This window comes from Geotrypetes seraphini, chromosome 3 (assembly GCF_902459505.1).
Source record: "Geotrypetes seraphini chromosome 3, aGeoSer1.1, whole genome shotgun sequence".
Taxonomy (NCBI): Eukaryota; Metazoa; Chordata; class Amphibia; order Gymnophiona; family Dermophiidae; genus Geotrypetes; species Geotrypetes seraphini.
In genome coordinates, this window is record NC_047086.1 from 227,759,162 (window position 1) to 227,773,738 (window position 14,577).

The 14,577-nt window shown below is 41.0% G+C and overlaps 1 protein-coding gene across 4 annotated transcripts in view; it reads right to left on the reverse strand.

The window, feature by feature from the left end:
• Window positions 1-14,577, reverse strand: part of SARNP (SAP domain containing ribonucleoprotein) — a 313,723-nt gene that overhangs the window by 217,869 nt on the left and 81,277 nt on the right. For all 4 annotated transcript variants that reach the window (XR_004538626.1, XM_033935489.1, XM_033935490.1 and 1 more), the window contains exons 5-7: window positions 1,770-1,821; window positions 1,214-1,287; window positions 134-162 (exon numbers count right to left, since the gene is read on the reverse strand). Coding sequence is in view for 3 of the 4 variants with exons in the window: in XM_033935489.1 (XP_033791380.1) it covers window positions 134-162; window positions 1,214-1,287; window positions 1,770-1,821 (155 nt within the window). In the remaining variant the exon portion in view is untranslated. The remainder of the gene's footprint in view (window positions 1-133; window positions 163-1,213; window positions 1,288-1,769; window positions 1,822-14,577) is intronic.

The window sequence follows — 14,577 nt, forward strand, 5'->3', positions numbered from 1 at the left end:
ATAAATGAGCAAAATCAGTGCAGAAAATGAGGCCATCAGTTATGCTAAAAAGTCTGTCTACATATTAAAATGCTGAGTACACAACTTCTAATCAGCTAATTGAATAGTTATGGTTAGCAGGTCTTCTGCTTACCTTTAGCAGTCACGGTCACTGTTCCAAACCTGAGAGAGGTAAGAATAAAAATGAGGCCTTCTATAGGCAAGTTATAAAATCATATTGTCTACAAGTGGCATTAGTTTGTAAGGAATGGAGTGAAAAGTCAGTCTCTAAATTGACTCATCTAATGATATCTAAAAATATTTTTTAAAAACCCACCTCAAGTGTTGCTTATAATTTGGAACAGGGTCTCATGAATAGGTCCACTAATACTGGGCCCCATTTAAGGGAAAAAGATATGACAGCAGGTTAGGTAGGAGCATATGTCACTCACCACCACTAAATGTCAGTACAACTCATCAAAAAACAAAAGGAACTGCAGGCAAAATGTACAAGATGCAGGCAATGTTTATTATATCAAATGTAAATGCGGTAAATGCTACCACCCTTCAAACAAACCTAAGGACCCGACACGGTCTGTGTTTCGGTAAACATGCCTTCCTCAGGGGTCCAGGGTTGATAATGTTTGAATTAAACCGCAATAAAAATGATAACAAAATCCTGTGAGAACTCTTGGAAAATGCTCATCAACACACTTGGCAAAAAAAACTTCTACCAAAGTAAAGCCTTGGCCTTACTTTGGTAGAAGTTTTTTTCGCCAAGTGTGTTGACGAGTATTTTCCAAGAGTTCTCACAGGCTTTTGTTTATTATCATTTTTATTGCGGTTTAATTCAAACCTTATCAACCCTGGACCCCTGAGGAAGGCGTGTTTACCGAAACACAGACCGTGCCAGGTCCTTAGGTTTGTTTGAAGGGTGGTAACATTGACCGCATTTACATTTGATATAATAAACATTGCCTGCATCTTGTACATTTTGTCTGCAGTTCCTTTTTGTTTTTTGGTTTGACACATTTTCACTGTAGTTCCTGTTGGATTTCTTCTTTTGTTTCAATACTATTCATAAGACAAGCCTCCAGTAAGCAGTAGCAAAGTGAATACACATTGTGACCCAGAGGACTAATTATTTGGCAGACCATTTAAACCAGTTAAAATGGCCAATACTTCTTCCAGCCTTAGTGATAAAAATTGTAAAACATGTGAACTGGCCGCTTACCGGGCAGCACGAGCTGCCTTCTTGCTCTCCAGACTGGAGGGCACATTGAACCTCTCTGCCCTTTTCTGAAGTCTCTATAGAAGAGAGAAACACAAACATGAAGAACAGACCACTTGTGAGGAAAGTCCAGCCTGGCTTCCAACAAGATTCACACATATTAGATGCATCTCAAAAACATTCAGATGTTTTGTTGAATGCTAGGCCTATCTATGGCTCAAGGTTTTTATTTCTCAGCTCACTGCTCTATCCACAAATGCTGCCTATGTACTATGGAGAGTAAAGGAGCCACATTTTATTAACATGTTCTGAAATCAAAATCAAGTTGCTCTGAAGGATCCAGTATTCATTTTTTTTTTTGTATAAAATTCCATTTCTTGTCACTGCAGCCAGATTTAAATCTTTATATTGCTACAGATAGTATTTTGCAGCAGATACTGGTCTGAGTTCCAGCACCTCATTCAAAGAGACCCATTACAAACAGCTTTATAATGAAGAGCCACCACATATATATTAAAAAAAAAGAAAGAACTGGTTTCTTTCTTCTATTTCCCCTTACCTCAGTTTGTGGTAATCCTGTTGCAATTTTTACCACTTTCTTGTCAGCTTCTCTAAGAAAAAAATAAGACAGTCAAAATGCCTCCCATACTTCAGATTTATGCATTACATATAGGCAGCAAACCATGTTTTTGAGTTGCTTTATAGGTTGAGTTTTCCTATCACATGTCCACCATACATGAATTGGACTCTACATGATGGTTCAGTTCCAGTGACATTTGTTTAGCAATAGTGCACCAACTTACCACAATAACATACATGACTGAGAGATCACTAGTGTTTCTCATCCATTGGAAACTGCATTTTGATATTCATTTGAAGACATGGGACATAATTTCCAATATTTGAGAGAACGCAAGAGCAGTCGTAGATGCTGTTGAGCATGCATAAGATTTGTTCAACCTGAGAAATTTAATTTGTATTGGGTCATCCTATGAAATGCAAGGCAGCTTTCCGCCATAAACACTACTGCAAATCTCAAGATATAGTTTCACTATTTGACATAATAAACTATCTACCTGCTATGATAAGCAGGGAAAAATGCTTAAACTTCTCATAACCTATATAAATTTGGTTAGGGGTAAGAATCAGAAATATACATATTTTATTGGCAAACTACTAAAGCAAATTACAGCAGTGAAAATATAGGGTTCCAAAAGTGAGAGATTTAGCAAGAGAGAAAAAAAAACCCAGTACATGGGATAAGGAAGAAAGAAAAACTTGTTAGAAGTTCCCAGCCTACAGAACTACTAAATGACATGGTGTGAACCTCCCATAAAGCGTGGGTCATAAGTTACTCCATTAAGGCCTGGGGTGTTCATTTAGCAAAAGGTGCTAGTGCTTTTGTCCTACATTCTTGGACACTTTTCCCATGCTGTCCCCCTTATGAAAGGCAGTAATGGTTTAACACTTTCACAGGAAGCAATTCTGAACAGGACCCAAAACGTGTTAAGAGTGGAAGCTCTGGGAAGGGGGCAACATGCTGCGTAACAAGCAGTCATCAAAGCCAGCTTCTACCATTTGGTACAAAAACAATATTAAGGGGGGGGGGGGGGCAGCTTTTCCTTGCTTAGTTTTGTCCCTTCCAAAAGAAAATATGAGGATGCCTTGCATTTATAGTAAGCTTTTAACAAAAAACTTCATAAATCATAGACACCTTAGAAAGATAAATATCCATCTCTGGGGGAAAAAAAAAAAAAAAAGACAGCTTCAACAATGATCTCCTACCAGTCAGTTGCATAAGTTAATGCAAACTCACCAAGAATAAAAAAAAACCCAGGTATCGGAACACACATGTTTAAGTGATCTAAAGTAATGGCACCATAAAGATACCATTAGTGATGGCTGCTTATAGAAAAACCTGTGAGAAACTCAAGATCTGACAATATCTTAGAAACCAGAATATATTAAGATTCTCCAAAATAAAATTTAAAAAATGCTTTGTTTAATGAAACAAATAAAATTTAGCTTTCTGAAATAGTGTTGTCAAAAATTCCACATATTATACAATTAAAAACTCCGCCTGCTGCTTAAAAGTTCCATGCCTCCATAGCTGGGATATTTTAAACATTTACGTAGAGAACTCAACTGAAAATTGGGACATTACAACATTTCTCTTCAGAGAACAAGTAACATACTTGCTTCCATTTACTATCCTTAAAAAGATTTGCCTTGGAGACAAAAAATACAACAATCATTAACTTGCCCAGTTTGTAAGTGTTGCTCATGTGGAGAGAGGCAAGGGAATAAAAAAAGGGTTAGTTTTACAGAGTATAAGGCACCATGGACTCAAAGTGACATAAGACTATCTTGCCCTAGATCTGTAAATATGGCATGACATTACTGCTACTTCCCTTCATCAGAGAATATTCCAGCTATATTTGAATAGGAGTTACTCCTGGTGGAATTCTGCACAACTGTGTAATGCAGAATTTCTGCACAATTGCAGTGTCATGTAAAATTTACCTTTTTTGGTACAGAATCATCTTCCTCAGCGACATCCATCACTAAGGCATTGCTTCAACACGTCGTAGCAACAATCCCCTCATGCCACTTGCCATTAACTTGGAAGTCTCTCCTCTGCCATGGAGAAGCTTCCAGGTTAGAGGCAAGCAGTATGTAGGAATTGCTGCCACAACTCACTGAAACAAAGCCATAGGGAGGGAAAGTAGTCAGTGGAGTAGGGGGATGGGGAGGAAGTGCTGGTATGGAGGAGAGATGCAACAGAGTGGAGGGAGAGAGGAAGAAAGGTAAAATTATGTCTTACCTGATAATTTTCTTCCCTTTAGTCACAGCAGACGAATCCAGATGAATGGGTTATGTCCACCCACCAGCAGGTAGAGATAGAGAACACTGAACTTCTCTCTGTGATATAGGATGGCACTCTCCCCAGCTGTTCAGTATTATCCATATCAAAGCAGAAGGAAGGAATCACAAATCACATGATGCGTGACCAGTTTTCCATCTTCAAACACAGTATGAGCAGCTTCTAATAAGGGAAAATAGAATCCACAGAAAAACTAGACACAAGATCCCCAACAGCGTCACACAGCTGGAGGTAGAGGGGATGGGACCTTGGAATCATCTGCTGTGACTAAGATAAAGATAATTATCAAGTAAGACAATTTTACCTTCCCTATTACATTGGTGTCTTTTATTCAGCCAATACCTTGTAGTTCTAGGCGGATTACAAAAAGAGGTGTTCTGGTCATATCCAGTAAGGTTATAAGATGGCTATTTGGTTGAAATGTTTAGGGACAGGGGAAAGAATGAGGTGATCGGTTATATCATAAGTCTGTCTTGATAAATTTCCTGAATAGCATGGATTTTATTTCTCTTCTGATCCAAGTAAGGCGATTGTTCAAGTAGGCTGATCCATCACCATTTAGGGCTTTGAAAAGCATGCAGTAGAACTAAAGTATTCGTGCTTGTACTGGGAACCAGTGTGTGTCTAGGTAGGTGGCGGAAAAAAGCGGGTGGAAAAAAGCGGGTGGAAGCGGGTGTGTGATCGCTCAAATCCCTGACGAAGCATTTTGTTGCGAAACAGGGGCCCCTGTTGGATATTTTGGAAGAATGTTTTGACTGATAGCTTTTTTCCATAGAGCAGTTTTTCCTGCTTGCTTTACTCCAGGACTACACCTGAATATCGAAGTGCTCAGATAAGTGACTTCTATTTTTGACAATTGTTGTTTGAAGAAAAGTTTAAAAAAATATATAAAACTATAAGAAAATATATAAAACTATTAGAAAATTAGAATAGAGGTTCACTTACTAATTGGGAGTTTTTCTGACCAAGAATGTGTCTGCTAGGATTAAATTCTGTTTAAAACTAGCCTGTCTATATGGGAAGCTTAAAGAGCCCCTATTAGACACTGAGGTCTTTTCTCCCTTTTTGTAAAGAAAGGTGACTTTTTTGTCCTGTATTTTGGAGGGTGCAATTTTTTGTGACCTAAGTGATTTACATTCAGGTACTCAAGCATTTTTCCCCTTCTGTCCCGGTGGGCTCAAACTCTAGCTAATGTACCTGAGGCAATGGGGGGATTAAGTGACTTGCCCAGGGTTACAAGGAGCAGCATGGGATTTTAACCCAAAATCTCAGAGTTTATTTCTAAGTTTGTTATGGTTGGGGTTTTGTTTTTTTCGAGAAGACAAATTCAGGCAAATGGGACGTAGCAAAGCAGCCTCAGTTAGGGTGGGAATTTGCCAGCACTGCAAACAAAACCGAAGCTCCAAAAGAAGCTGTCGTTCACAGTGCCACAACCGTGCAGTAGTGCTTAGCGAATGTATTGAAGGCCAACCAAGTAGCTGCCCTACAGATCTCGTACAGAGAAAAAACCCACAACTCAGCCCATTTTATTGTCAATGCTCTAGTTGAATGAACTTTCAGAGCCAGTGGAGAAAACTTCCCCACCAAGAAATAGTCCAAAGAAATGGCTTCTCTGATCCACCTAGCAACATAGTGGCCCTAGAGGTAGCCAGCACCAAACATTACAAACAGATGATCGGACTGACAAAATTTATTCATCTCCTGCAAGTACCGCAAGAAAGTCCTGCCAACATCAAGAAACCACAGGTTCAGAAACCAATCTGGATAATCCTCCTCCTGAAAAGGAAAAAATAGCAGCTGATTCAAGTGAAAAGCTAAAAACACCTTAGACAGAGTGTGAAGACAGACTCCTGCCTCTGAGAACCGGAGGAAAGTGTCTCTGCAAGACAATGCCTGCAACTCCAAAACTCTGCATGCCGAAGAAACTGCCACTAAAAACAGTCTTATGCATGAGATCCTTCAAGGTGGCCCAGGACTTGTGCAGTGCTCATAGTACAAGATTGAGGTTCCAGTCTGGAAAAGGAGTATACAATGGAGGTGACCCACTCTTTTAAAAAAGTATAAAGCATCCAGATGGGCTGCCAAGGAAAGCCCCTGCAGACAGCTGTGAAAACAGGTCAAGGCTGCCACTTGTACCTTGACGAAACCTAGACATAACCCTTGGCATAACCAACCTGCAGGAAGGCCAAGATCTGAGTTGATGACAACAGATTATCAGAGAAATCACCTGTGGAGAGCAATAGGACACAAAAGGTGTGCCATACCCTGGCATAAACCAAAGTAGTATCAACAATCAGAGAAAAGGGGTATAAAGGATAATTTATACAATGCCTCCTTCAAGGATTTTTCTACACATTAGTATCTAACTTATTTGTTATAATTAATATATTGCTTCTATTAACCCACTATTTTTTATCATTCAAATGAAGCCCTATTATGACAACAAACTCACCCTCAACACATAAATTAAGAGGTTGAAATATCATAGAGGATGCATTGTTCTCAGTAAAGAGACCTCTTATAACCTAGAGTTTATTTCAAGTCTTCATCCTGAATGCATGTAGTATAATCATTTACTTCAAAACTTTCTTCCTAACCATCCCTATTAATGTTTATTTATTTAACTGAATTTTTTAAAAAAACCTAAAACACCCATGAACTAACACTAAGGGTTCAAATCTCATTTAGTTAATTAAAAATATTGTTTCTTTAATTTAATTATGGTATCCAAACCTAAGATCAATTCATCAGTTCAATTCTGATGAATTGAAGAAGAACAGCAACACTTATCTTAATGGCTTCCCAGCCAAAACCAAGGCCAAGGCTGTAGCAACGCGTCCAAGCCTTCCAAACCGAATTCTACCTCTGCTGAAGAAACCTCGGAACTCTGGCGTTGAACAGAACAATCCACTCTGGAGATGCCAACGGTATCCCCTTTCCAGAATGCCTGACCGAAGCCACTAGCGTATGCTAGCCCTGGTGGCCCTCGTTCAGCTCAGGGCATAATCCTGCAATACTGGAGACCAAGAGCACATTGATTGTTGCAGAGATCTCATATGAGTCTTGGCCTAAGGGACCACTTTCATGTCGTCGCCTTGGTTCCCAGAACCTGAGTGTAGTCCCACACCCTCAGCCTAGGATCCCTCAACAGAGCATGGGCCCGAGTTTGAAGTTTGACCTGCCAAAGCTCCAGAAGAAATGCGTTTCCCAGACTCATGTCAAACCGAACATCCAGATACTATAAACTCTGGGTAAGAGTGAGATGGCTCTTGGTAAGACTGATCACCCAGCCCAGAGATTGAAGAACTTCAAATGACCCTGGATGTAGATTCACTACTCTCTACCTCCAAAGATGCTCTAATAATCCAGTTGTCCAGATAGTGTGAATTCAGATACCTTCCTGCCACAGAAAGATGACCATCACCACAATCACCTTGGAGAACATCTTGGGAGTTACGGCTAGCCCAAAGGGCGTGGCCTAAAACTGGAAGTGTTGACCTAGAATCACAGAGCGTAAATAACACTAATGAGGAGACCAAATAGAAGCATATAGGTAACTCTTTAAGATCTAGAGCTGTCAAAACTCTCTCGGAAGAGCTGCCAGAATCGCAGAGCACATGGTTTCCACCTGGAACTTGGGCACCATCAGGAATCTGTCGATCTCCAAGGTCTAGCACCAGACGGAAGGAACCCCCTTTCTTGGGTACCACAAAGTAGACAGAGTATCTGCCTAGCCTTTTCTTCTTGAGGCCCTGGCAACAGGGCCCCCAAGCAGAGCAGCTTTTGTAGTGTGGACAACACTGCCTCTCACTTGCAAAGAAGGAATAGACAACCAGAGGGGCAAGTTCTATCTTGTAGTCATCACGAATAATGTCTAGGACCCACTAGTCTGTTGTGACATTGGTCCACTCTCTGTAAAAAAGGGACAGCCAACCTCCCAAATGGAACCTAAGGAGAATGGACCAATAACCCTGCATTAGGCAGATCTGGCAGTAGGAGCAGCCAAGTTGGGCTGAGAGGAATTTTGCCTGTTGGAACAAAACAGACTGACGCTGTTTAAAGCAGGGATGCTAGAAGTTTTGGGTATGCCCACAGCAGTACTTCCTTGATTCCCAAAGCCAGGGATGTCCCTGAGATTGCTTCCCCTATGCCCAGAGTCATTCTTCTGGCAGACGCTGTATCTTGGATTCTCCCAATTCTTTGACCAGCTTCTCCAATTCTTCTCCGAAAAGAAGCTGTCCCCTGAATGGGAGCTTAGTCAGACAAAGTTTAGCCAATGGTGCAGCCATAGAACAAGACAAGCTGTGGTAGCCAAGGCCATTTACTTCACAGATGCCTAGATCCAAAATCATACAGAGAGTCTGCAGATAGGCTAGTCAGGTCTCCATCAATAGCAGCTCCCTGAACCCAGGCAAATTCAATTGTATCTCATTGGCCACCTGCTGAGTCCAGTTAAGGCAGGCCGAAGCCACATATGAGCTATAAACTGCAGCTTGAAGGGAAAGTGCTGCAACTTCAAAGTAAAGCTTAAGAGAAGCATCCAGTATGCAATCCTGCACAACCATAAGAATCATGGTTTTCTCAGTATCAGCGGCCACTAACGTATCTAGAAAGCCACCTAGTACTAGCCTTTTTAGGGTTAGCAGAAGTAGTCGTTTTGGGGTAAGAAATGTTAATCACCTCCAGGACCTAGATAATAGGCAGCTCCTTCTTCCTAAACACCCAGATGGCCAACTCACTCTCCTCCAGAATCTCCAAAAGTGATGCAGAATCCAATGCTATTGATTCTGCACCCATGAACATTCCGAGAAAGGGCAAGATCCCTGCAAATCAGAGTACACATCCAATCTACTGCGCTTAGACACTGGAACCCCCAGAGGCAACCTATCAGCCAAAAGAGTCCCCAAAGAGGGGCCAGACTGCTTGAGGTGGTATGCCTGATGCAGGAGGAGTACAAACTCTAGGGAGAAAATTTACAACCTCCTGAATCCGCCAGGGCTCCAGTACCTGAGGGCCCACCAGCCCGCCAACCTGCAGTAACCTGGTCAGTCATAACAGCAGGAAAACCTCCCTGTTGCAAAACCTGAGAGAGGTGAATCCCGGGACTAGGGCTTATTTTTGGGGTAGGTCTTATTTTCGGATAAACACGGTAGGTATGTTAGCATGGAGTGGAAGATTCATTTGTAGTGGAGGTTCATTGTGGATGGCAGGTTTAGTTGAATTCTGTTAAGGATTCTTCTAGATGTTGACCAGGCTGTTGAGAATAGTTGGATGAGGGGAGCAGCTGAGCTCCCATGCAGTATGTAGTATAAGATGCATGATATTCTGAAGTTTATCCGGGATGATATTGGAAGCCAGTGTAATTTGGTGAAGTTTGAGAATGAGTCATAGTTCTTTAGTTTGAAGATCAGTCTAATGGCTGTGTTCTGGATGAGCTACATTTTGTGGATAACAGTGGTGTTAATGCCTAAGTAGGTGGAGTTGCAGTAGTCTAGTCGAGGCAAAACTATCATCTGGACGATCAGAGCATAATGATGTGGGTAAAAGTATTGCCTTGTGAGACGTAGTTGTCACATAGTATAGATGATCTTTTTCCGAAGGTTAGAGATTTAATAATAATAACAATAATCAGTTTATATACCACAAGGCCGTAAAGTTCTATGCAGTTTACAATAGTTAAGAAACACAATAAACGAAGTTGAATAGAACTGAAAAAGTTAAAAGCCAATAATTAGAGACAAATCAAAATAGTGCATAATACAATTTTTATGAATTAGCTGCCTAAATACTTTGAAAACATATGTTTTTAGAAGACTCCTAAATTCCCCATAAGTGTTAGTAAGCAAAAGCAATTGTTCTAAATCTTTATCCCATAATGCTGCTTGATAAGAAAAAAGATTTTGATGATGTTTATAAGTTTACATCCTCTAACAGGTGGAAAAACAAAATTCAGATGCGAGTTGGTTGCAAAAGAGAAAAGCTAAATTATATATTTGGGAGCTAAATCAAACAAAGCCTTAAAACAAAAGCAACTAAACTTAAACTTCACTCACACCTCCATTGGTAGCTAATGCAGTACGCGATAGGAGGGTGTTACGTAATCATATTTCTTCAACCTAAAAATCAGCCCAACCGCTGCATTTTGTACTATTCGCAATCATTGCATATTCTTCTGAGAAACTGCCAAATAAGCAATATTGCAGTAATCAAGCTGGCTTAGAATAAGAGACTATACCAAAACTCTAAATGATGAAACATCAAAATACACCCTAGCAGACCGAAGCTTCCAAAGAGAAAATAACCCTTTCTGACCAAAGAGTCTAAACTTCATTTTTTTCTGAGTTAAGCTTCAGTTTAAATTCAGTAATCCATTGCTCCATTAGACCTAATACTTCTGTTGCTTAAGGAATAACTTCAGAAAGAGAAATAGCAAATGGAATAATGATCATAAAATCATCTGCATAACTAAACAGCTTTATCCCCAGCTGGGACAATTGCGCACTTAATGATGACATATAAACAGTAAAGAGCAATGAGGACAATGGTGAACCTTGCAGAACGCCAGATGAATTATTCCAAATACCTGAAAGATCATTATTGAAATGAACTTGATAAGTGCGAGACATGAGAAAGCCCCAAAACCATTCTAACACCTCTCCTCTAATACCAATAGCATCCAAACATTGTATCAATTTCCCATGGTCCACTAAATCAAATGCAGAACTCATATCAAATTGCATGATCAAGGCATTAAGACCTTTACTAAACAAAGAATGTAAACTGTCCAAAATAGCCACAATTACTGTCTCAGTACTAAATAAAGGTTTAAAACCAGATTGAGATTCATGCAAGAGAGAAAATTGATCAAGATATTCCATTAGTTGAAAATGGACCCATCCTTCCATAATTTTTACAAAAAAAGGGATGGATGCTACTGAACTATAATTAGTGATTAATGCTACTGATTGGGGGTTTTGGGGATTGGAGTTATTATAATATGACCATTATTAGTAAGGAATTTTCCATTCTTTAAATTATCAGTCAGATAATTCAACAAATTCAGTTTAAAATCTAATGGAGCCGATTTCATAATTTCCGGTGGACAAGAGTCCAAAACACAATATGATTTAGCACATTTGTTATATAATTTAATATAATTATTCCATTCTAAATCATGAAAGCTCTAAATCATATCCGCTTGTATTACATTTCCTTGCATATTAGGCATTTGATAGTCATGAGTATCATTTATCAAGCAATTATTTCTTTAATTTTTAAATCAAAATGCTGAGCTAAATCATTTGCTAAAGGTAACATAATATATATATAGATTGAGTATGGTGTGTGGTATCGAATAAATTTGTAACCAAATTGAACAGTTCTTTTGTATTGATACCCACTGAACCCATATTAGATGAATCAATTTTAGATGAATAAAATGCTTTACATTTTTCTTTTATCAATTGTTTGTAAATTTTTATGTGATCTAGGACAGTGTTCTTCAACCTTTTTACACCTATGGACCGGCGGAAATAAAATAATTATTTCGTGGACCGGCAAACTACTAAGACTGAAATTTTTTTTTAAAATCCATCGCCGCCCCGTCCCCGCAAGCTCGGTCCCACAAACCATCTGATCCCATCCGCACAAGCCTCAAATAGTTATAATTTTATATTGAACATATTTTATTAAAGTATAAAAAGAAACAATATTCTATACAATTGTCATTTTATAAATACAAATAATACAGGGCAAAATCAACAAAACCCCTGTCTCCCCTCCCCTTCACATATATCCCCTCTACTATCAAGAAAACTGAATAAGCCAAATTATTACAGAATGCTACACAAATATCAAGTAACAGAATACCACAGTCACACATGACAGGAATGGTGTTAGGGGAGTGGAACTAGGGCAACTGCCCCCTGGTCAGAGAGAGCCCTAAGCCAGCTGGAAGCTAAAGAAGCACTGCCTGGGCTTTGCACTCCCCAATTATGTCTAGCAAGATACATATTTCAAATCTGATATATTTGAATCACAAGATAGAAATAAAATTATTTTTTTCTACCTTTTGTCGTCTCTGATTTCTGCTTTCATTGCCTTTTCACTCTCTTCCAGCCAGTGTCTGCCCTAAGAACATAAGAATTGCCACTGCTGGGTCTAAGACCAGCACCCTAACGGAGACTAGCCCTACCAGCGCACGTTCTTGTTCAGCAGGAACTTGTCTAACTTTGTCTTGAATCCTTGGAGGGTGTTTTCCCCTATAACAGCCTCTGGAAGAGCATTCCAGCTTTCTACCACAGAACTTCCTTACGTTTGTATGGAATCTATCCCCTTTCAACTTTAGAGAGTGCCCTCTCGTTCTCCCTGCCTTAGCTACTAAGTCTATTCCCTTCAGTACCTTGAATGTTTCTATCATGTCCCCTCTCAATCTCCTCTGCTCAAGGGAGAAGAGGCCCAGTTTCTCTAATCTTTCGCTGTACGGCAACTCCTCCAGCCCCTTAACCATTTTAGTCGCTCTTCTCTGGATCCTTTCGAGTAGTACCGTGTCCTTCTTCAAATACCAGTGCTGGACGCAGTACTCCAGGTGAGGGCGTACCATGGCCCGGTACAGCAGCATGATAACCTTCTCTGTCTCTTCAGTCCAGCATCTGCCCCTTCCATTCACTGTCTGTCTTTCCCTGCCATCTCTCCTACTGCCCCCCCCCCACACCCCAATTTGGTCTAGCATCCATCATCTTCCTTCTGTTCCCCTTATGGTCTGGCATCTCTATCCTTCCCTCCCCCCTGTGGTTTTTAGCATATCTCTCTTCTCATTTCCTCCACTCAGATCTGATCATTCTCTGCTCTCTCTTCCCTTTTCTTCTCTGGTCTTCCTTCTCTATTTTCTGCCTCCATCTAAATTAAATTCTTTCTTACTATTTAGTCCTGTTTCCCTCTTTTCACTGTGTCTACGCACAGCTTGTCACCCCTTTCCCTCACCCCTCTATTATCTTACTATTTTCTTCCCCCTTTATTTATCTCCTCCTTCCATCCAGTATGTGTTCTTTCCCCACTTCCATTCAGCATCTGCTCTCCCCTCTCAACTGACATCCATCTGCCTTCTGCTCTCTCTCCCTTCTTCTCACTTCCATCATCTGTCCCCTTCTCTCTCTCTCTCTCTCATCTCCTCCATTCCATCATCTGCCCCTTCTCTCTCTCTCTCTCTCTCCCCCCCAACTTCCATCATCTGCCCCCCTTCCCCTCACCTTTGTGGGTCACTTTCTTTCCCCTGAGGGTGGCTCATGTCACAGGGGAAGCTTTGGCCGAGCAGAACCGCTTGATTGACAGTGGAACTTACTTGATTGATGTCGATGCTGGGGCCCGTTGCCGTTTGAAGGAAAAAAAAAAAAAAAGGTGGAAAAAAGGGACCTGTAAAGGCGAGAGGAAGGGAAACCTCCAGGACAGCTGCTCTTTGCCCTCCTTCAGCGGCCCAAGAGTTCAGACCAGCAGCGGCAGCTCTGTATGCTTTTAACTTCGGCACAGAGCTGCCCCTAATCAATAGTTTAGCGCGGTTTCATGAGGCAGCCTCGGGGCCTTTGATAGCCGGCCCGCTTCGATGATGCGATGTGGGCCGGCCTAGCAAAGGCCCCGAGGCTGCCTTATGAAACCGCGCTAAACTATTGATTAGGGGCAGCTCTGTGCCGAAGTTAAAAGCATACAGAGCTGCCGCTGCTGGTCTGGAGGTGCGGAGACAAGGCAGGAGGCAAACGCGGTGGAAGGCAGGAGTCCCGGCGAAGGCAGGAGTCCCGGCACAGCGACTGCAACAGGAAGTTGCAAGTCAGCTGACGCCGGCCTTTCGTTGCGGCGGGGACCGAATCCTTCGCGGACCGGCAAGATTTTGTTTGCGGACCGGCACCGGTCCGCGGACCGGCGGTTGAAGAACTGTGATCTAGGATACAGCCGAGCTCTTTGGTGGATTTCTCCATTGTGATGCCAGATGGAAGGGTGACAGTCATAGCGTTCTGTTGCGCGGTATGGAAACCAATGGCTTTGGTTTTGGTGGCGTTCAGTTTTAATTTGTTGGTGGTTGCCCAGGCTTGGATTTTTTCTATGTTTGAGATTTTTCGGTGATGTTATGCTGATTATAGGTTATGGTAATGAGGAAGAGAATGTCGTCAGCATAGGACAGTATAGTTTATCTTCCAGTTTGATGTGCCCAAGTGAGCTAATGAATAAATTAAATAGAATTGGAGAGCCTTGAGGTACCTGTATGTAAACAACTTTGAGTGTGGTTATAAAACTACAAAAAGACAGTATACAAGCCCCAATCCCTTTCTCCTTTGGGGGGGGGGCAGGGAAGTTCATATAATTTTCTATATTTTTTATTACTTTGCTATGAAACTTGTATTCCTCCATTCTCATGCATCAACTAAAGTGGAGACCTTTTGCAAATGCATACTATCTAGATTGCCTTTAAAATCAGGTTACAGAATGCCTTCCA